The following is a 25,515-nucleotide window of genomic DNA, read 5'->3' as shown; positions in this document are numbered from 1 at the left end:
CTTATTAAAATGCACTTATTATAGTTATTATTCTTATTATATAAGTTAGCATTTTTTGGATTTTTTTTGGAAGATTAGGATTCTGATTCACATTAACATCAAATTGGTAAAAAAAAGTATTTATAAACATTAAGCAAGTTTTAAAATGGTAGATAATAAATTTAACGCCAAGAAAAATTTGAAATCTGATATTAATGTATAGAATAAAATAAAAAGCGTATTTCTTTCTGCTGTAAATAAATGCAAATTGAAATATGTATTCGATAAGAGATGGGGTTATTATCAGAGTTGTTAAAATAGCGCGCCACTGTAGCACGCTATCTTTTTTTAGCGATAGCTAATAGCGCGCTCTTTTTTCCCAATTAATATTTTTTTAGCGCGCGCTCCTTTTTTTGAATTTTTAAAAATATTATCATAATTAATTATAATTTTAAAATTTATATTTTCAATTTGTATTATAAACTTAAATGATCTGATTAAATTATTTAAAATGTCATCGCAAATGGATATCCAAACCAATGTAAGTGAGTCAGACAATGATGATATTAATAATAAGGTACCCTGGAAGAAAATGTTCTTGATAGCAATAATACACATTTTCCATTTCCAAAATTTGAAAAATATTTTCAAATTAATGTAAAAATAAAAAGTCGATACAAATTAATTTGTTTAAAATGTAAAAAAAAATAATATATCCTCAAATAAATCTTTTAGCTATAATAAAAAAAATCTAAAGATATTTGTCATTTTTAAATTTTAATAGTATTTATCTTATAAGAATCAGTGTTGTTAAAATAGCGCGCTACTTTTTTCAGTAAATAGCGATAGCGGTAGCTCTTTACATAATAAATACATCTAAAAATTATTAAAATATATTTTTTATTAAATCTAAAAATGATAATCCTTTTATTTAATTTAATTTTGAAATTTAAAAATATACATTATAAATCTAGTTATTAAAAATGTGTGAGATTGTTGAAGATAGCGAAATTTCTTTGGAAAATGAGAAAAATATAGATTATCCTTTCCCAAAATTCAAAAAATAATTTAATCTTGAAGAGAAAATTACTACTGGATATCGGTTTGGATGCAAGATGTGTCGTAAAATTTTATCCTCAAATCATACAAGCAGCTTTAATTTGAAAAAACATTTAAAGCTAATATATTAAACAAATTTAATATCAATGTGTAGACTAATCCTTAATTTTTAAAATAAATTTAAATCAAAGACCAATCATTTTTTATATACATTCAATTTTATCTAAATTATTTAAAACATTTTAAAATAGTTATTTCAAACATTTTTAAGTACTATCTCCTACATATTTTTTATTCTAAGAATTACTGTTATAATTTTAGACTGATCACACCTCAAATTATAAAGAGAAAAAATATCTCAAAAGTTTTGGGGTAATGGAAGGAGATACATTCACTTCCAAATCAAATTTAATTCAAACAAAATTAAGCAATTTGGATTCATCAACACCTGGTGTATCTCAAAAATTGGCTGACAAAGTCATAATGAACTTTATAATAGATACTGTTCAACCATTATCCATCAAGGATAATGGTTCTTTTATAAAGATGATAAACACTTTTTCTTTACGTACCAAGATATTTTGCCGGCAGACATTCATGGCAAGAATTTTGGATAGCTTTATAGAAAGAAAGAATCTTTAATATTAAATCTATCAGATGTCTCCTACAGTACAACATCAGATTGCTGTACGCACAATAGAAGGTAAAAATGTTTATTTTCTGATTTATAATATGATATTCATATTTTTAGAGCTTATTTAGGAGTGACCACACATTGGATTGATCTAAAAAATATAAAACTGAATCTAAAGGGCAACTTGATGGGCTGATGGTAACCTTAAAAAATGTCATGCCTAACCACGATATTAATAATATAGCAAGATCGAAACCGCGTCCTTCCATAGACGATTTTTTTGAAATATATAATAATATTATTGAATCTCTAGATGCTTTTTTAAATCTAAAAATACTCATTTTTGATAATTTTTTTCATATAAAGTGTTTATTAAATTTAATACTGCGTTGCGCTAGTGCTGAACGATTATTTAGTATGGCAAAGCTTATATTTTCTGATCGTCGCTCTAGACTGGGGATGACAGTACCGAAATGTTATTATTATTAAAGGGCAATAATAAATAAATTATATATATATATAGTAACAAATTATAGTCATGTTTTTATACCAATATTTTATTTGTGGAAATAAAGTAGCGTAAAAAATATTTTAAAAAAAAATCAAAATAGCGTAAAAAGTATCTAATAGCGCGCTACTTATTTGAAAACGATAGCGGTAGCGCGCTACTTTTAAAAATAGCGTTTAACAACACTGATAAGAATGTTCATGCCAACAGTTTTAAAGAGATAGAAAAACATCGCAATAATTTTAGGGGAACTACATCCAAAAAAATCAATTCAAAAGCTAAATTGATTAATAATATTCACATGCCATATTTCTCAGATACTGGCTGATAAATTAATTGTCGATTTTATAATTGATACAGTTCAGCCAATATTGGTTGATAATCTCATTTATCATGATGATTTAAGCTCTATCCTCTGGTACAACAATTTTATGTCACTATATACTAATGATTAAGATAGCAGATAACTTTGAAGTGATGAAAGATGCTCTAATAGCAGAGTTATCAGAAATATTTGTACCACGGCAGATATTTGGACACATAGTAAAAACTTGTTTATATTTATAAAATGATCTGATATTAATATTTTTAGAGCTTATTTGGGAATCAGAGGCCATTGACTATACCTTAAGACTTTAAAAAGAAGATCTGTAGCATTAGCCCACAAAGTGGTAATAATGTCAGACATACGATGTATTTCAAATAAAATTTAAGATTCATCCCAATTTTAAACTAAACTGATCACATTCCGATGATGCTAAAGATCAACGTGATAAGCTCATGGTAAAGCTGAATAGTCTCATATCAACAAAGATGCCCTAAAACGACTTTCACTAATAATTTTTTTGAAATAAAGGATATTAATATAATAGAAAATCCACGACGCGATTTTTAATTCTAAAAATACTCAAATCAGTATATTGATAATATTTCTTATATTAAAATAGTTTAGGCCACGGTCATCGGCTTTTCAACCATCGGAGAGAGGGAGGGATTGACGGAGTTCGATAGTGGGATGGTCGGAGATTGAGGCTGGGGGACCGGACTTAGCGGGAATTTTGGTCATCGTATCCAACTCCAGTTGCGGATAGACCCAAAAGAAGAAACAATCATTTTATTAAACATACGTTGGTTTATAGATAAAAGCGAATTTTATTAGGTTAAAAAAATCAAAATACAAACTAAAGAAAAGAATTATAATAAAAAAAAGCGATCTTGAATATATATTTTTTGTTCTTATATCCTACAAGTTTTGTTTACTAAAAAAACCATCGAAGTATTTTTATAAAGAATATATGTGTATTGGCCATCCCTAAAACTGGCTAGGACCAGTTTCAAGTGAATATCACATAAAAACAAGCTCTGTTTATAAATTTACAATCGTGTAAATCAAAGGAAAGAATAATACAGTTGTAGGTTAAAAAACAAATATAATAACAGGTATTTATATTATTACCAACGAAGTAAAGCATAATAAAATAAACACAACACATATAAAATTAAATACAGCCTTGCCCTCAAGTGCTAGTGTTGAGAGATTCTTTAGTTAGGCGAAACTTATACTTTCTGATCGTGGATCTAGACTTGGGGATGATAGTATAATAATGATTTTATTATTAAAATGCAACAAAACAAATAAAAAATGAATATTACCATAAATAGTTATTTTTTATTACATAAATTATAGTTTTTTTACATAAATTTTTTTATTATCAAAACTAACTATATTTAAATATATATAAATGTTGATTTTTATGTATTATATTATATAATTACATTATAAGCAAAAAATAAAACAAATTTATTTCTAATTTTTTTTTTCTGATTGATAGAGATAGCGGTAGCCCGCTATTTTTAAAAGTAGAGTTTAACAACTCTGGTTATTATAAAATGTAAATTATTAATCATAAAATAATAATAAACGCGCCTGCGCACTCAGTATACATAGTAAGAAAAATTTATATTCCCTAGTAACAAACACGGAGGTGTCATAATTTTATAAGGAGAGGTCAATAAAGAACCGAAAAAATATTTAAACGTCGGATATGACTCTGAATATTGTTGAAATAGTATAGTATTTCATAATTAAAGTTTTTAAGAATTTTCGTGGCCCCTTCTGTGTTAAAAAAGTATTCATTCATATAAATTATTAATTTTTAAAAAATATTGATTTTTGCAAAATAAGTAATATTTTTTGCCAATTCTTAGCCCGCTAAAATGCGGCTACTGAAAACCATCATTCCAGACTTGGGCATCTAAAAAATATCTTAGCTTTAAATATAAAACTAAATAAACTCGCGACTCAATGCTTAGATTATCTTTGGCACGCGCTTGTTGATTGGGCTAAATTAGTCGTTTCCACTTTTAATACTTATTAATAAAAAAAAGTAACAGAGGCTCGTAGTCACTTTAACCTTTAAAAGTTCCTGGACCATAAAATGTATAATGTATATACATAACGTTGATTTTTAATTTAAGAATAATAAAATATTCACATTTTTTCGTTGCAGCCAAACGCAAGTTTTGTACCTAAAGATACATGGGTTACGGTACGTTTTGCCGTAACTGTCGCAAACTGGGTTGTGTATATATTTCAAAGTAGAAAGCGGACAAGGGGTACACGCGTAATCGAAATAATCAGCAGGATAATAAGTGTGCTTGATGAGTGGTGAAGATATAAGAAAATCATTATCGTAATCTTTTTTGTCATTCACTTGGGTTTTAAAATCACCATCTTTATTAGGCTCAGATTTTGAAGAACTGGAGTTTGATATTTGGGTTAAATGTGTTAGGATTGTGGCGGCGTTGTTGTTTAATGGAAGAAGTTCTGGTATGGATATTGAGGAGGAAGAAAGCATTGATGACGATTTTAAGCCGATTCTATGAAGGATGAATTTTTAGTATTAAAGATTTAAATATAATAATAATAGTTACCGAAGAAAAATTAATGAAATATTTATTTCTTATTTAAATTTTATACTATAAATATAAAATGAATTAGAGTTAATAATGGGTTATTTATTATTAATTTTTTTATAAATTATTCGAATATTATTCAAAGCTTGATATTCGCGAATGTTTGACTAAGGGAATTAATAAAATCGTATAACTAATTTATAATTTAATATAGAAAAACTCTTCCTTCGATAAAACAAATAATTTTAAATGTAAATATTATCTTTTATTGAAATGAATACTATTTAAACGTATATTTAAAAAAATGATTAAATATTCATGATATATAATGTCATGTGGAACCGATGTCGCATAATGTTTTCGAGTGGAATGCACGTGGCGATTTGTTGTTTGATCATGCACATTTCGTTTGATTGACATTTAAGAACATCGCACAATAATTCTGATATATTTCAAATAGAATTTTAAACAAATAAAATTTCTTATCTGAGAGCCCCCCCCCAATAAAACAACCCCGGGCCTAGGCGATAGGCCATCTTGAGGAGCGGAGTCATCATGTGGTCATATTAAATAGATATAATATTAAAAAAATAATATTATCCTAATAAAAAATTTTGAAATCCCACTTCTTTTTATTTTATAAAAATATTCTTTAAGCCATAGTAAATAGGAATTATATGTAAAATAAAATTCATAGCAACTATATAATATTAACACCCATCCCATCCTTAATCATCTTAAATATCTTTTCTTTAAACCCTTGAAAATTGCAGGGTAGCTATTGGTAAAATTTAATTCGTTTCAAACAAATCATAAATCTAATAATTTAGCATTTTTATTCATCACTTTGCAGGATAATTCCATGAATAATTTTATTATAATCAAAGCCGCTCCTCACCTTAAGCATTGCTTAAAGTTGGCAAAATCCATAATTAAAAAATATATTAAATTAGCATATGGAATTGAGAATAGGATGCCATGAATATTTTAAGTCGAAAAGGGAATCCGTTATTATGTTTTAGCATTGCTTTTAGTAACAGGAATTTTATTAAATTTTTGTCCATATTCTATATCAGATTTAAGTGTCCAATAATATTTTTAAAAGACCTGAACCGAACCTCTTTTAAAGAAAAATTAAAGGAGTTAACCAAACCAATATAAAACTCTATAAGCCGGTTAATATGTTTTTATTTTATAAATATTTGGCATTTTTATAAAATTGTTATCCTTTTGGCATATTTATTTATAGGCGTTTATTTTTTCAATTTCTTTAAAAAACTATTATGTACTGTGTAATTTGTTAGACAAAATTAGATGATATCTTAATTAAACACATGATTTTATATACAAATATAAATTGACAATTCTGGGTTAACTTTTAAGCTGTATTTTATTCTTTAATATTTATTATAAAAAAATAGATTTATTTATAGTTCTATATATGGACACCCTGTATAAAAAAATTTACTAAACCTTATTAAAGGTTTTTTAACCTGAATTGAACATGTCATATAATTTTTTTCTCTTGGAATAAGAACCAAGCCTATATATCAAAAGGTTTGACCCTGCTCTTTATTAGCTATTAGATTATCATTTATTTTATTGTTGTAAACAGCAAACTACAAGCTGCATTAAAATTTATTTAACGAGAAAAAAACATAATATATACTCGAACACGACATTAGCTTTACGAATTTTAATAACGATACCAGTAACGTTTCAAGCTTTGAAATGAAGTTTTCGAATTTAAAATTAATAAAGATATATTTGAGGTTTTTATTGAATCAGAGACAACCTTTCTTATGTTAAAAGGTATTGAAAGAAGAGGGGTAATTTTAAAACTTTTTTAGAAATAATATTGTGTATTTTATTTATATCATTTTTATAATAATAAATTATATTTACGTGAGTGAAACTGACGTGCCGGTTCAAATAAATCAGTCGAATGGGCCATTAACTCGACCTAATGTGTTGGCTCATGGAGTGAATCAAGCCGGGGTAGATTTTTAGACTCTGATTCGAGTTCGGTATGACGAATTTGCGGATTTTAAATTAAAACTTAGCGAAACAATTGATTGAGCCTCAAAAAAATAAGGGAAATTCAACTACGTAATTCATTTAAACCCCCTTTGAGAATTATTTTTCTAATTCTAACCTTAAAATAAATTTTACAAGTTAAAATAAAATTGAATCTTCAAATATCTCTTGTATAATATAATTTTTTATGAGCTTTCTTCATTTTTAACATATAAGCCAATATATATAATAATACGCGAAAATAATTAATCGTGTTGTCAATTGTGGGTAAAAGCGAATTATAATTTTAGAAATAATTAGGCAGAATCAGGGCCATAACTAAAGGAAGATTCTCCTTGCCTCATTTCTGACTATTCGAAGAAACTTTGCTTTTTCAGTTTTAAGTAAATTGCAATTTTATAAATTATACTTAATTCAGTCATTTATTACAAATTATTTATACATTAATATAGTAAGACTGAATTCATAGAGCTGCAGTATAAAATAATTTAGAAATTTATTAATGTACAAGTTAGGTAAATGTTTGGACTATCTTATGGTATTTATTTTGTAAATTCAAATACAACAATTATTTTCAGATCTATGATGATTTTTAAAAAATTACGCCTATTAGCCCAGGTATCCCTTCTCTCGTTTCATCGGTTTATAATGAGATTCTCGAATTAAGCGCTGAATAGCACCCTAGTTACTAATATAATTAATACCTTTTAAAAATATATTTAAAATGGTATATGATTATGAAACTTTCTGAAATGTGAAAAGAGGGTTTAAAATTTCATATAATGTCAATTTTATTATTTTTAAACTCTTCATATTTTAATGTAACCTAATACTGGGGTGTAAAAACATTTTGAGTTTTACCTAGAAAATACATTTTATCATAAAAAATTTAAGTAGCAGAGGGGATATAAAATATTTTTTATATACAATGCTATTATATAATTAAATTAAAATTTCTAAATATGTCTGGTTTTTAAATAAAATCCGCTTGATCGACAAGTCTCTTGTGCCGACTAGCCATCTAACGAGAAAAATATCGCACAAAGATTTTGATCGAAATATGTTATTTTAAAAAGACACCCCCCCCCCGCAACCTAGCGAAGGATATTGGCAGAAATTTAGCTTTTCTTCTTATATTGCTATCTTTCATTATATTATAAATAAACTATAAAAAAATATTTACGTTCTCTCTTGAAATCCAAAGAAATCAGATCAGGAATGCTGGTAAGAGAATTTTCATCGTCGATTCTGGGGCTTTTTAAGAGGCCATCATGCCTATAAATAGATGAAGGCAACTTCTCCTATTAAATTGGAATCATATATTTATTTTAAAAATTTATATAGTAATAAATAAGGATATGTCATTTTTTTTAATATCAGGTTGGATCGGCCCAGATCATTCATTATTTTTAAAAAAAATATGGGTTATCGAATGATATCATTAAATTGGCAGTACCCAAGTATAAAAAAAAAATTGTTATGATAAAATGTTGACATAGAATCACTGGAATTTGGTTTTTAAATTAGTATTTTTAAATGGCATGATTTGAGCCAATTTTTCAAAACAGCGAAATCAATGCATTAGCCAATAAAATGTTGCCTAAGCCTCGAGATTTGGCTAATAGATGTCCAAAACTATGTATCATCTACGAGTAAAATTTTAAGGCTTGCGTAATATTTTCCTGAATAAAATATTGAGCTAGCCGTATTTAAAAATCGGCTCGAATCGAGTCGTAACACTAAATATGTTAATTTTTTTATATTTTAATTAATAAAATAAATAACTCATTTGCAATATGGAGTTATTTCATTGTTATATTTTTGGTTTATTACATTCCCTATTTTATTAAAATTTAATCGGATGTTATAGGATTTAGGTCGGTATTAAAATCGGATCGGCTTCCAAAATGTTGTATCGGTACACCTTTCTAATAATTACTGCAGTGTTGTGTTACAACTTTTTTTAAAAATTAAAGGCACACAAAAATGGTTGATAAATTTGGCCGCCAGTTAAAATCCTAATTTATCAATTTGAAAACCCATAACAACTTAAATAAATACCAGTTTATACTTGATAACTCGCTAATTATATTATTCATATATAACGCTCTCCAAGGGAACAAGGAATTTAAAATATTAAATAAAACTAAGAAACATTATATTAAATAGATATCCGAGGGCGGGAATTAATTCCAAAAGGTTAAAAAATATTATAAACGGGAATTTTGTATGAGTTTAATCCTTTTTTTATATGATTCATTCCGGTGACCGTTGCTGGAGTAGGACAAAGTTCTCAGTCCTTAAATTTAATTTGAGCAAGCCTAAGCTTAAAAATTGACTTGTTTTAAAAAAAGTCATTTAAAATTATATTATAATTATTCTTATGTACTTCATCTGCGATTATATAAAATATAAATCATTTTTATTTTATTGTAACGAATAATATCATAAAATTATTGTGGGGAGAATTTCGAGAATTTCAAATCATTAGAGACAAATGACCCTTCAAATGAGATGAAGATGAAATGTTAAAAAATTGGATGTTTTTCTTTGCAAAAATCAATAATTATTATAATATAATAGATTAATATTTTTTTGTAATTTATTTTCTAAATTTCTTACCTAACCTCAAAACTCCTAGAGAATATTAAAAAAAGATACTTATTCTCCAGAGATCATTTTTTGACATTTTAATTAACGAATTTTTTTGTTAAAAAATTATATTTTGGTTGTTCACCACAATTTAAAATGAAATATTTTTTAATATTCCTTTAAAATCTTTTATCAATGAATTATTTTTAAAAAATAGATCCTATAATCTTCCTTATAAAAAAATAAAAGGCGGGGGGAGTAAGCAAGATTTAATCATGCATTCACTATTATTAGATACAATGAAAATTAATATCATATTTCGGTAGGAGTTAATTTGTGGGTTTTTTATTGGTTCAAATTAAAATAACCACCAATTTATTTGAAGAAACGATAATTTTACAATACTTTTTACATATTTAAAATGGCCGCCAATGTTTTTGAAGCGATTGGGTAGACTGAAATTTTCAAAATCTTACTATTTATATATTATAAATTATTTAACTAAGGTAGTAGCCGGAATTATAATATATAATTAATATAAGATCATTATATTTATGAATCGAGAACGTTAAAAATAAGCAATATCAGACTTCGTCAAATGATAATGTATGCAACAACAAACTTATTATAAATATGGCATTTATATTATTTAAGGATCTAATTTAAATTCTATGTAAAATAAAGAGATCCGAAAAAAAGCCGGCGTAGGCCGGGCGGGACAACTTGTGCATACAGGCCGGAAGTTCAATTTTTTAAGTCTAGTAGGGAAATTTATATATTTTTCCTTCATAAAAAAATAATTAAGAATGACAGGAGAACTTGTATGGAATTATTTTAGTGACCAAAATACCGATCAAAAATTTCTATGGGCATACGCCAACCTCTAATCTGCAGAGGTCGAGTTTTTGCCCTCGGAAGATTTATTTATATTTATTTTGGCCCGGCAAGAATTTTTAAAATTTTATCAATCTTTGGTTGGTTTGTTTTGTATTATAGGGGAGACCAGAGCTAGTCGGCGCACGGGGCTTGTCAGTTCAGCGGATTTTATTTAAAAACCAGGATGTTTAGAAATTCAAATTTAATTAGGTAATAGCATTGTATAATATGTTTATTTGAGGAGAAAAATATTTTATATTCCTCAGATTTAAATTTTTTCATAATAAAATGTGTTTTTTAGGTAAGAATCCAAATGTTTTTGCATAACAATTTTAGGTGACATATTAAAAATATGAAGAGTTTAAAAAATAATAAAATTGACATTATAGAAAAATTTAACCCTCTTTTCATATTTCAGAAAGTTTCATAATCATATACATGTTTAAATATATTTTTAAAAAGTAGTAATTATATTAGTAACTTAGGGCTAGTCGGATCAATAAGATATCTTTATCTAGATACTATTATAGAGGTATCTGCATCTGTTTTTAGATACTTTATAGGATATATTTTAATATACTGTAATTTAACCCTTTTTTTATTTTAAAAATAAAATATTTGAATGCAAAATTCATTTTATCTCATATGAGCTTATAAATTAAAAAAATTTAAATAATAATAAAAATTATATAACTTATATATAAAAAATATATATATAAATATTGATTAAAATTTTTTCGCATTTAAATCTATAGATATCAATTCAAGATTGGGAAGAATATTTTTAATTTAAAGGAATATATAAATCCTTGCTTAGCCATGAAGTCCATTAATTATTAAAAACAATAGCAATGATACACAGAATTATTTCAAGCAAATAAATTTATTTAGAATTTTTTAAATAATTTTATAGATATTTCGCTAAATTTTAATAAATAAATTATAAGTTTAAATGTAAAAAAATTATTTTAATAAATTCTCGTTTTAAATAAGAATTTGTTCGAAAGAATGATAAAAATAGGGGCATAGCATATTTTTATTAGTTTTTTATAAAATATAAAAATGTTGTTTAAATATTTTGTGCTCTCATAATAAGAGTTTCAGTTCGAGAACAAAGCCCTAATCTCTTCTCTATAAATTGCATTTAAAAAAATATCTAAATAAATTAACATTAAAAAATTTATTCAATGATGCACCCATGAATCGAAGTTGTATTTGATTGGCATATTCCTATTCCAATTTTTTGCCCAATAAAAAAAGGCACTATGTAGCTACCTCTCAGTGTTACCAAAAACAATTTACCGATTATTTTTAATAACTTCACATACTCGGCCATGATTTCCCAATGTAATGCTAAGAAATAAAGATATTGCTTTGAAAAATAATTTTCCTTCTTGATTTCAAATATTTATAAATTATTTTATAAAATAGATAAAAAATTATTCGAGCGATAATATATTTTCCATATTCGTATTTGATTCGAAAAATAATTTTATTATTAGTATAATAAATACGAACCGAATAATTCGTTTTAAGTAAACCTGTCCAAATTGCAACCCACCTTTATAAATCCGAGAAATAGAAATAAATATATACATTGGTTCAGGGAGAAAAAATAGCACTGATGAAAATTAATTTTTATTAAAATAAGTTGCCTGTTTAATTTCATATTTTATTTTATTATATTAAAAATAAAAATATAGATATAGATAACATTGATAAATTAATTTATATTGTCAGTGTCGTCAAACATGATGGATCCTTTAAATATTAATCTGAAGAGGAAAATATTTTAAAACAAGCGAGATTCAAACCAAGTTGCGTCTCCCAGAATTGAAAGATGTGCGATTCTATAAATTTATTCTTTTTTTGTTAATACCTAGTATCTGCTAAAAGTAAAAGTTGGTATCGAAGAATATTTGCTCAAGACTATATAAAACAAAATCAAAAGATAAAAAAATGTGCAAATCTGTGAAAATATTTTTTTAGCGTTTTAATTTTGAAACCTGAGCCTTATATTTTTTTAAAAATAAATTTTTATTGTAAGTTTATCTTTATTTTATTTTTTAAGGTTGCGTCCAAAATCTATTTCAAAAAGTTTAATGTTTTTTAAGGAAACATAATGACAAAGTTTTAAAAATTTTCGCAAATATATTTTGGCCATATTTTTATTTTTATATTATAAAAAGGCTTATATGTGTTAGACAAAATTTTTAAAGTTTTTTTTTGCAACCGCCGAAAGAAATATAGCTAGTGTTTCAAAATTCATATTGGCATATTCGGTATTTTATTATAAAGGTGATAATATGGCTGGATAAATGAATGTAATAAATTCATTGAATTTTTTTTGATGTCTTGGACATAGCCAAAAGATATAAAGCTAAAGTTTAAAATTGGAATATTCGGTATTTTATTAGTTGGATATGGTTGGACAAATGATTATAATAAAATAAATTTATTTAATATTAATATTTTTTTCTCTTACATTAAAAATTTCATAGTCGAATAAACTTCAAACCAAACTCATAAAAAAAAAAGAAATGATTATAAAAATTAATTCATGTCATCAAATAGGACATTAAAAAAGTTGGGAAAAAAGCTAAAAAAGATTCGTTCGCCATTAGAATATATTATGAGAAATGAGATTTTTTTTAAAAAAAAGAGACATTATTATACATAACTTAATAAATAGAGGAAAATAAATTGAATATTAAATTAGCTATAATATTATCATTATCAGAGTTGTTAAAAGATACTTTTTAAATAAATCTAGATACAAATACATCGCCTAAAAATGGATCTAGATACAGATACATCGACTAAATTATCTAGATATAGATACAATTACTGTATACAGAGTTCGCCGTTGTTCACGAACAGAAACTCTGATTATGAGAACACAAAATACGTAAACAACCTTTTAATATTTTGTTCTCATTCAATTCGAACACCATATAAAAAATGTCAATACACCTATTTGTTAATTAAAAGTGAGCGGAATATCTAAAAATTAAAAAATTCTGGATAAATTTATTTAATCAAAATAATTTTGCGAATCAATGGTATTGTTTTTTATAATTAATTGGCGTCACAGCTAAGCAAAGATTTATATATTCCTTTATATGATAAAAATATACTTCACAATCTTGAACTATTATGTATAGATTTAAAAGGGATAAATTATTTATATATTTTTTTACATAAGTTTTAATAATAGTATATATATTATCATATTAGTTTTAGTATTTTTTAATATATAAATTATATGCTCATATGAGATAAAATGAATTTTATTCATATATTTTTATTTTTAAATAAAAAAAACGTTAAATTAGAGTATATTAAAATGTATCTTAAAGAGTATCTAAAAACATGTACAGATACCTCTAAAATAGTATCTAGATAAAGATATCTTTGATAAAACTGTATCTAGATACAGATACGATATTTTATATCTAGATATTTTAATAAGTCTTATGATTATACTAAATTAACGTAAAAATTTAATGTTCATGTATAAGTTAGTATAATGATATCCACTGCTTTACCCACTTATCTTTTGATCTCATAGTCCCAAAAATATTATCATCTAGAAAATAGAAGTATAACTAGTAGTTACAATATAATAATGTAGATTTAACTATTTTTTAAAAAAAATAAGATAATGTGAAACTTCCTCAATATTGATTCACATTACAATAAAAGGGCAACGACATTCAATATAATTAATGGACATTTCCTATCTTGGTTTAATATTTAATATAACAAAATAACAAAGTAAAAGTAATAACTAAATATAACAAACTAACAAAGTAAAAGTAATAACTAGCAATAATAATATATAATTATATATATAAAAAATTATATTAAATCAATAAAAAATAAATTATATATTATATCTATAATTAAAGTTCCATTTCAACTTATGGTAATATATCGACTGGCCATTACAATATTAACTATATATATTTTTAATATGAATTTGATATAGTATAGTAAATAAATTGTTCACTTATTTACTGAAATAAGAATGTAGAAAAGTAGCTTAGGCGCGATACCATTTAAGGTAATATCGGTAATGAACGAACTATTCTAAAAATAACCGAAAACTATATCAGGGTTGGCAAGTAGGTCAATTGACCAACTGGTCAAATGCACTCAAATACTCTAAAATGTTTATTGGTGAATTGATTTATTTAATTAATGTATATTTAATGCATGTTTATCAATCTAATTAGGTTACAATTTAAATATATATTTATATAACATCATCAAGGCATCAATTTAATTGTAATTTTATATTAAAATATAATTTTATATTAAAATATTAGAATATTAGAATTTTATTTTTAAAATATTAGAATTTCATTTTTAAATATAAAAATGAAGAATTTTTCTCATTATTAATTTAATTAGTCAATATATATATTAAATTTAGCTAAAGCATGTTTTGAAAAAATTACTAATTGGCAATTTATATTAGAGATCTGCAAAGTTAGGCCTGGTCCGCCGGGCTCAGGCCTAATTCTATTTAAAATAATCGGGTTCGGGCCGGGCCTAATATTTTTAAAAAAATTTATGCCGGGTCGCATCGGACCATGGAAATTTTCTTAAATATATCTAAATTTATCAATTTTATATTGAATTTTTTATGTAAAATAAAAATATTTTTTAGTAATTATAAAAATTAATTTCTATATTTAAATAAATTCGGACCTGGCCGTGTCGTTAAATTTTTTTAAAAAAATTTTCGGGCCGGGCTTGAAAAATTAGGCCCGATGCAGATCACTAATTTATATTACATTATCTACAATAATCTAATCAAAATTGGCATCGCCAATAAAATGTAAGGAACAAATATAATTATGCAAGAAAGATGAAGTACCAGTTAAAGAATCCGAATATTTTTCCGAAAGAAATTACCAATATCAAATGAAGAAATACTTTAGACGAAAAATTGATAATTTTTAACTATTCTTTAAAATTTAGCTATCTTATTGTTGTAAGTGCAAAGGAATAAATGTACTTTGGCCCACGTAAAAACGAGATGCTTAATTTGGAAAACATATAATTCAATCATGCCATGATTTTATAATTTCTCCACCTGAAGATAAAAAAAATTAAGGATATGTTTGAAAAAGAGAAAACAATCTAAATACATATATGTGGAAAGTAGTAATTATAAAGAATCAGGTTTCGACCTCAAGTTGTTGAAATGGACTTTGCCGACCTTGAACATTGAGAAAAGTGTCTAATATATTATCTTACTAACAATTCCTAGTTATACATTTTTTCAGAAAGAAATTTTGGGGTAATATTCATATGAAGAAAAAAAATCGATTGAAGATCTCGACAACCAGAAAATTGGTAAGAGATCATAACCTGATATTGATTAAAAATATTTTAAAAAATGATAATACTGAATATAAATCAAAATAAGACTCTACCATGGAGAGCGAAACATTAATTATAGAATTTTAGAAAAAATATAATTTACTTACCTTCCCGTTGTTTAAACCCACCCACTACCGAAGATGGTCTTTAAAAAATCACCCGCCTGCCCATTTATTTACCAATTTGTTTTGTCTGCTCGCTCAATGTTTAAAATTGTTGGTTATGGCTTTGATTTTATTTTAGAAATTTGGTTTAGTGCAAAATTATATAATGGTTTTTTTTTGTTTTCAAGCTTTTTTTACCAGTTTTTATATTGTGCAACCTAGGGTTGTTTAAAAGACCATTCGGCTTGATTTTTTATAAACGACTCAATTATGAAGCCAAGTATTATGTAAGCTCGAGATTTGGAATATGTTCAAATCTTTTTGCCACCTAATAAAACTTTAGGCTTACATAATATTATTTTGCCTAAAATATTAATAAGGTCCTTTTTAAAAATCGACCTGAATCGGACTTTTTAACAACCCGAATGCAATCTCATATATAATAGTAGGAACATTTATAATTTTAAATGTTAATATTTTTCTATTATTTCATAAAGATAAAAAAATTATTGAAATAATATAAGCCCATTATCCTCATTTTTCCTAAAAAATTTTCAAATTGGTTAGTCCTTTGTTTGAAATTTTTTTTTAACCCGTTCATTTCAGACCTCTAGTTTTAGGTCTTATTTTAATTTTTTTATATTTATAATCCATTTGTCTTGAGATTTCGAAATTAATCATACAAATCGCTATATTGATTTTACATGACCCCAGTCAATTGAACTATTAGATTTGATTAAATAATAAAAAATAAAATGGTTTCTACCAAAATATATAAACGGTATGTTTATTCTTTCACTACCAGAATTGCTTTATTCTGGTATTGATAAGTATTTGCGATATTTTATTTTATTACGTATCATAGTCTTTGCCGTGATACTTTACCTATAGGTATTTCTGGTGCATTTTTTATTTTAAAATTTAGTCTATTCAAATTTAAAATATTTTAAAAATGATTAATTATACATAATTATTTAGCGGATTATGAAATAACACTAATTATAAGCACAACACATCTTAGATTTCAAAATGGTCTTGAAATTTTGCTAACCTAATAATTTATTACGGATGAGCGCTTAAATATAAATACACACCCAGTAATTGCCGATCGTTAGGCTAGCGCAGGTAATGAGCAAATAGTATGATTATATTTTTGCCTAATCTAGTATTAAATAAATATAAGATTAAAATTTTATAAAATTAATGGTGTGATATCATTATAAAAAGTATCCTAACCAATGACATATATATAGTACCTAGACTGACGATTCATTCATTAAAAATGTACATTAATGCAAATCAGCTGGAGACGCTATCTTGGTTACACTAATCATTATTAAAATTTTAAACGAGAGCCTAATTTATTCCTATATCTGATGCAAACTTAATTAAAGAATTACCGGATCATCGAGATAATAAGGAAGCAAGTTATCAATTTAATAGTAGTTTTTAACATGAGGATAATTACTATATGTGTTACCAAAATGGCGGGTCCAGCTGATTTGCTTTTAACGACGCTTAAAAATGCATTTTAATAAATGAATCGTCAGTCTAGGTATTATATATGTCATTGATCCTAACTGTATCTATGAATTCCGAATAACAATTGTTATTTTATAAAGGAAAGTTTAATGTCCCTAAAACGGTAGAAATAATTTTATACCCCTCCCCTACCCCTCCAACAACAAAAATGTGATGATCAAAAAATCAATATTAAAAAATTAGTAAATTTTACGTAAAAAAGTAAACCTTTTCAGTTGTGTTTTCAAAAACAATAATACATTTTAGGAGGGTTAATAAGTTAATCAATGAAAGTATATTATATTAAAAATATGCATATAGTGCGCACAAATTGAGCGTTTCAAACGCTGCGTTTCAAGCGCAAATAATGCATTTCAAATGACCTCGTGCAAATTGGTAAAATTACAGTTTGGCGTTAGCAACCATTTTAAAAAACGCAAATAGGTTAGCTTTTTTATTATTATTCGCTGTGTAATATTATATAAAATGTAATATAAATATCTTACTTATACCCTAAAAAGGAATATTTAGAAATTAAAGAAATAAGAACGCAGACGATAATATAATTTTCAAAAGACAAATCCTTTATTTTAGGAATTTATTAAAAATGTTGCATTTGCAACGCAGCGTTTGAAACGCTCAATTTGTGCGCACTATAAAGCTGTGTCCTGGTTTGACTTAATTTGGATACTTAATACTGTCTGGCCTAAGCTAAGCAGCATTTGAAGGATATTTGGTTTGGTTTAAGTCGCATTGTTATTTTTATATTTTTCTTTTACATTTTAGGCTGCTTAGGAGTGTTTAGTAATAAGTCGAACCAGGAGGAAGGTCAAAGGCCGGGACTAGACTGTGGACAAGCTGGTCTTTTCGAGGACCGCAGTCCAGACCGGTCTTATAATTTTCTCAGTTATGACAGTGGTCCGTAACGGTCTTCTATTAATATTTAAGTTTGCCTTATTGTTCAATTTATATAAATTTTGTATATATTTTATTTTATATTACTTTTCTAGAGGAATTACTTTAGTTTTTGTGATTCTTTTTCTTTTGAAAACAAAATGTTTGTCAAAAAAAACATTTTACTTTTAAATTAAATATGTATTATTTAATACTAGCTGATAACCCGTCATGACGGGGAATCAGAATTTTCTCCTTATGGATAAATTAAATGTTACTTTCATTTGACGATGGATGAATCAGAATAGTCAAATGAGAGGAATAGATTATTCGTACTCATTTTTACAAGATTTCTATAAATTTTTAGAGAAAAGGCCAAATAAATTATGAAAAATATGGAGTAAAAAAATATGATTTGTGAATTATGATATTTATCAATTCTTTTAACAAATTTTCCACATCCAGACGCTATGGTTTTGCCCTTCCACTTCGTATAAAATCTACATTCATAGAATAATTTAAATGCTATAAAATCTTCCTAAATACTCTTTTAAAAAATTCGACCATTCTATCAAAATGATATCAGAAATATTTTTAAGTATTTCAACGAAATTAGTTTGTGGCAACGGCTGCATCCATCTCAATGTTTCATTCGAATAATTCGCTACTTTTAACATTCTTATATACAATGAGTCATAAGGTCTTTGCTGAATTTTAACAGTAAATTTAGCTAGCGTTTCGAAAATTTAGCTGATAAACGTTTTATATTATCCATAATTTATTGAAGAGATTTTTTTAAAATTATTTTGTCTAAAATATGAAATTTAAAAGATTTAAAAATTTGTCAAATCCAATCGTATGAATATTCTTTCTTACTTTTTTTCTACATTGTCCTACTACTAAATATATAATTTTGACAAAAAATTTTTTATTATTAAATCAATAAAGTTTTAATTTTTCAATATAACATAAATGATATGTTGTACAAAGAACAAAAAATATATATTTCGTGTGCATCATTCACAAAAAAAATAGGTGACCTTTTATAAAAATTTAATATTAATATTTAAGTTTTATTATGGAGCACACATCTTATATTTAAATGTAATATATCGTTTTTATTATAGTGAAATCTTCATAAAATGATAGATCAAGTGAGGTTTAGATTTTTTGGGTCAAAATATTAAAACTCTTTGATTTTGATAAAAGAATTTAAAAAGGGGCCAACCTAGAAGGGGCCAACCTAGAAGGGGCAAGTAAGTTAAGGAAAAGAGTTTCACGTCATATTTTTATATTTTAATTTTATTTATAAACTTTTCCAAGAAAATAATAATATTAATAACATTTTTTTTTTAAAGGCAAAATATAATTTTTTTTAAACATTGGGCAAGTATCGACTTTGAAGATGTATAACTTTGGATATAATTGAGCTAGTACTCTAGATTTTGATTTAACTAAAATATATAGCACCGACAGGCGCGTACGCAGTGGGGCAAAAAATGCAGATGCCGGATTATATTTTTCATAGATATTACTGTTAATATTAATTTATATTTGTTAATATTTATTACTATCTCATATATATTAATTACATTTATTTATAACATTCATCTACTAAGTTATTTTATCAATTAATTCGATTTCAAGTTTTCCTTGGCGTAATATTTACCTATTATTTTCAAATATTAGTGGAGTAATATTTATTATAATTTCTAGTCAAATAATAATTATCTCTATAACTCCGAAGAGTATTATAAAACAAATGCCCCATCTCTTAGATATATTTATAACCCAAATAAATGAATGGTTTTTAAATCACCATGCAGCACTTACCAATCTGCAGAACTTCCAACCTTTTTCAGATGGTGATAGAAAAAAAAAATATATTTATTAAATTTTTATCATGAAGATGTTAAAGTATTTTATGATGCCTTACTAGCTGAATAACTATGATCAAAAGATTAACTATGGTTGATATAGTCCCAAAAAATGCTATGGATGCTTTGCATTTTCCAAACACATTTTAGATTATATTCCCAATGTATTAAAATGGTTATATATATTAGCAACTTTTCTCATTAGAGCCCTGCAGAGGTACCATTTGCAGGGCATGGCCCAGATTTTTTTTTTCAAATTTTTTTTCAGCCTGGCCCAGGTTTTTTTTTTAAAAAAAAATTTTCAGGCCCGGTCCAGCTTTTTTGAATTCAGGCCCGGCCCGTATTTTTCTAAAATAAATTATATTTATTTTTGATTTCTATAGCTAATAATGGCGATCTCAAATATTTGGTTTTAAAATATATAGACAGGCCCGAATATTTTTAAAAAAAAATTTCAGGCCCAGCCCGAGTGTTTTTTTAAAAAGATTTAGAGCTGGCCCTGGTATATTTAAAAAAATTAAAATAGTCTGGCCGGGCCTGCAAGTCTCTGAAAAACATACCTATGAAGTAAAACTTCTGAAATTAGATTGAATGGTTTGGATCTTTTGAATATTCATAGGCATTTAATGCCAATCAAGGATATGATAATTGAAAAATTAGCTCAAAACATACAAAATACAATTATTCATAAGAAACTTTTTGTGTATTAATTTATATTTCCAAAATTTAAATTCACATTTATTTTATAGTTATTCAATGCCGCCATTTATATCCGTTTAATATTTTTTAATTCACATTAATTTTATAGTTTTTTATATGCCAGTTTATATATATAATTTTTTTTATAATTCACATTAATTTAAAATTGTGTATTAGAGTTATTAGTCCTAATAAATTTATGCTCAATGATATTCCTTATATCCCCCCTCCCCCCAAACCAAATTCTTGCATACGTATCTGAGCACAGATAACTATTATGCCAAGTTTTGTTCATTATAAAGAGGGTCATCCAAAAATCTCGTTTTTGTGGTTGATTTGACATGGAATTTTAAAACCTTACTATCATATAGTGGTATCATCCAGAGTACTACTCAAATCAAAGCCATAATTGGGCCTTAAAATATTAAGAAATTAAGCAAGTCTGGGCTTTTTTTAGTTTAATCAAAATAAAATGATAATTCGAATTTCAGACAAAAATAAAACAATTGGTATTTTATTTGAGTTTATAAAAATTTAATTAATTTATATTTTTCAATTAAAAATTTAAGGCCAAACTTAAGATTAAATAAAATTTCAGGTAAATCTGGCTCAAGGATAAAAGTGAATTTCAAAAATGCTGGTTTGGGCCATGCTTAAAAATCATGCCCATACAACAAATAGGGAAGTGGGCAGAGCAGCAGCTTATAAGAAATTTTAGGAGTAGCCAAATTTAGGTTAATTTTTGGTAATTTATATAAAATATATAATAAAAATAAATATATAAATTTATTAAGTTATCCTAGACAAAATTTTCTAATAATCTCATAGTGATTTTCTACACATGTCAGAAGATATTTCTAGCAAAATCACATTTTTTTTAAATTTAAAAAACACCTAAAAAATTAGCAAAGTTGAAAAAATTAACCCATGATTTAAAAAAAACATATTGAAACATATATATTTGTATAAATAAATTTTAAAATAATGCATAGATAAATTAATAATTCAAAACAAATATTATTACGATAATCATTGATATATTTTTATTCAATATAAATAGATTTAAGAGTAATATTTAAAAAAAAATACTAATTTAAAGTAAAACATATAAACAATTTAACACTCTTTAAAAATAATATAGTAGAATCAAATATTTACCTTAGTTATTTTATTTGATGTTATTAGAAATGATAAATCTATAAATAAAAATATTAAGGAGATCTTATATAATATTTTATTGTAAAATAATTTCTTCGTCATTTTTATAAATTTTTGTATAAAAAAATTAAAAACGTTAAAAACATAATTTCTAAAAATATGGCAGTTGTCGTTAATCACTGTCGAATATATTAAAAGATAATGACATATGCCAATAGACGTGTCTCATCGAAATTTTAAAATTAGACTATCTTAAATTGCTTAAATTACATAAAAAGTATACCTCATGTAATGCATTTATGCTATTTATATATGTAGGTGATATTAGGCACCTTTCGTTATATATATAACAGAGTTATATATACAACAGCGAGCAATGCTTGGTTCACTCGCCCATCAAACTGGGATAAAAAAACGGGAAATAATTAAGATTGCTTTAAAATAAATTAGTTTATTTATATAAATCCATTCACTTGAGCAATTTATATCAAATCAGTTTGAAATAATTAAAAAGTTATCATGACACAATAATATATTACTTATTTAGAAATTCCTGCTCTTTAAAAAAGGAGATGATAGACTTACGCCAAATAGCGTATTAGCAAGAAATTAAAGCTATATTTTTTCTCATTTATACACATTTTCCGAATCGATAAAAAGTTACGAAGTGGTCAAGAAAATGGATGTGTAATAATATCGTAAACGAAATTCAATTATCTCAGAATTTATTTTCATCTTTAGAGTAATGTTATATATCATTTTTTTAAATTTTGGTCACTCCAAGTAATTATAGTTGTTTATTTTTGATATATAAAATAAAAATAAGATGGCAATGAATTAGAAAATTAAGAATAATTGAGAAAATAATAAATATAAAAAATACATTTTAAATTATATTGTATGTCTTATTTGAAAGGTTACTTGGAAACATTAAAGTTCTTACCTTGTGATGACTTATTCTATAAAATTGACACACAACAATCCCTAGCAAGCTTCAAATCTACAAACAATTGCTCATTTTTTATATAATTTTTTTTATTGAATTTATGTTGAAATTTATAAATTATATGTTTTGGTATTTTTTTTGAAATTTAGAATGATTGAGAAAATAATAAATATAAAGAAATACATTTTAAATTATATTGTATGTCTTATTTTAAAGGTTACTTGGAAACATTAAAGTAATTACCTTGTGATGATTTATTCTATAAAATTGACATACAACATCCCTAGCAAGCTTCAAATCTACAAACAATTGCTCATTTCTTATATAATTTTTTTATTAAATTTATGTTGAAATTTATAAATTATATCTTTTGATATTTTTTTTTAATAAAGAGAGTTTAGAAAAAATTACTCTTAATGAGCTTCCATAATCTTCTTAATTAATTTACCTAAATTAATATCATTTTAAAAACTTATGAACCATTTGGAAAATATTTATACCAATTTCTAAAAGACTTCTTGAGATTTTCTTATGGTTCTTCAGGGTTTCTAGAATTACTTCAAACTGGTCAAATTATGTATTTTGGCAAAATTTTTGGCATTAAAATATTCATTTTGAATTTTAACATTTTATTAAAACGTATTTGGTGGCAATTTTTTTATTTAAAAAAATGATATTCATGTTATATACTAAATTTTTAATATAGTCATTTTTGAATTGATGATTTAAAAAAAAGATTAATTTAGATTTTATAAAAATTTCCAAATTTATTTTTAGAATTAGGGAAAAATTGTACAGCAATACAAATTAATCTAAAGTAAACATAATAATTGGTGTGTATAAAAATGGTATGATTAAAAAAGATATATTCTATATATTTATTTATAACATGCTTATAGAATAAATAAAAAGAAATATGCATAAAAACTAGACAAATACAATCAACTAACATACTTTTAGTAAAATTATCAACATTTGTAATTAATCTTCAAAATCAATAATATTAACAATGGGATTCAGAATTGTTAATATAAATGTTTTTTATATTTCCATCATCATATTTAAATAGCGGATACATTTGCCAGCAAAATGAAGCTCCATAGTTAGCATACATCATAATCGGGGTATTGAGAAATGTGGCAACACTTTGCATCATTACCCATTCAGCATTCTTATTTACCTTTTCTCTTATATACTGTTGCACATCATCTTCACATGTATTTTGACCTTAAGCATAATCTAATATATTTTTTTTGCAGCATCAGCAAGACCATATGTGATCTAATCAAACCATAAGAGTCTTGTTTTCCTGTAATCTCCATACTTATAGATCTAATTATTTTTTTAAAAAATTAAATGTTACTATCTAAAAATCAATCATGCTTTAAAAAAAATAATGTTCTGAATTAATATAGGATATAATCATTAAAATTTAAGGTAAAGAAAGAAACACAACCATATCCTATGAATATTAGTATAAAAAATTACAACTATATAAAATATTAACCTATATCAGGCAAATTTTTTTATAATTTTAAATTACCAGTAAAAACGATTCCCATCTAGTTCAATTGTTTCCATCTGTGATGGAACAGTTGGCACCCTTCCTATATTTTGGGGGACTTTCTTTTTTACTGACACTAAATTTTAGAAGCATATTTTCTCGAAATATTGGTAGTTGAATTATAAAAATGTTTAAATGTATATTGAATGATTTTAATGAAGTGTCATCTATGGCTTTAAATATTTTAAAAAAGTAAATTAATCATGATTTTTAAGAATTACAATTAACTGTAAATAATTACAGTTTTTTAACTTTGAACAAAGTCTATCTCTACTAGGTCACTTGAAGATCCTTCAAAAGGTGTAAAGAAGATTTTTTTATTATCTAATTAAAAGGGTTTATAAATTTGTCTATTACAACAATATACCTTTAGTAAGAAAAGAACTATTGCGTACATCATCAAAAAATATTGGGCAATTAACTTCGTTTAATTAACTTTGAAACTTTTTATCGATTCGAAAAATGCGTATAAATAAGAAAAAATATAGCTTTTATTTCTTGCTAATAAGCCATTTGGCCTAAGTCTATCATCTCCCCTTTAAAACACTATATTTATTAATATCAAATTAATTTGTAAAATATATTAAATATAATATAAGTTAATAATTTTAATTGTTATTTTAATAATTTTATGACAGATTTGCCAAGTTAGTCAAAAATATTTTTAAAACTGTACAACATATTAAACAGTGGCGTCACTAGGGAGAGAGGAAAGCAGGGGCTCGAGCCCCCTGAAAAATTTGAATAGCCCCCTCAT

General features: G+C 25.3%; 1 protein-coding gene across 3 annotated transcripts in view; it reads right to left on the bottom strand.

The window, feature by feature from the left end:
- Nucleotides 1-22,386, bottom strand: part of LOC135923504 (proteoglycan Cow-like) — a 37,594-nt gene extending 15,208 nt beyond the window's left edge. For 2 of the 3 annotated variants that reach the window (XR_010571233.1, XM_065458297.1), the window contains exons 1-4: nt 22,249-22,386; nt 8,317-8,434; nt 5,439-5,538; nt 4,676-5,060 (exon numbers count right to left, since the gene is read on the bottom strand). Coding sequence is in view for 2 of the 3 variants with exons in the window: in XM_065458297.1 (XP_065314369.1) it covers nt 4,676-5,060; nt 5,439-5,538; nt 8,317-8,434; nt 22,249-22,350 (705 nt within the window). In the remaining variant the exon portion in view is untranslated. The remainder of the gene's footprint in view (nt 1-4,675; nt 5,061-5,438; nt 5,539-8,316; nt 8,435-22,248) is intronic. The other variant, XM_065458298.1, reaches the window with a different exon arrangement.
- Between the last annotated feature and the right edge of the window lie 3,129 nt (nt 22,387-25,515).

Source organism: Gordionus sp. m RMFG-2023, chromosome 2 (genome assembly GCF_954871325.1).
Source record: "Gordionus sp. m RMFG-2023 chromosome 2, tfGorSpeb1-WG-v2, whole genome shotgun sequence".
In the NCBI taxonomy this organism is placed as follows: Eukaryota; Metazoa; Nematomorpha; class Gordioida; order Chordodea; family Parachordodidae; genus Gordionus; species Gordionus sp. m RMFG-2023.
The sequence above is the reverse complement of the archived record's forward strand: the minus strand, read 5'-3'. Positions and strand labels throughout refer to the sequence as shown.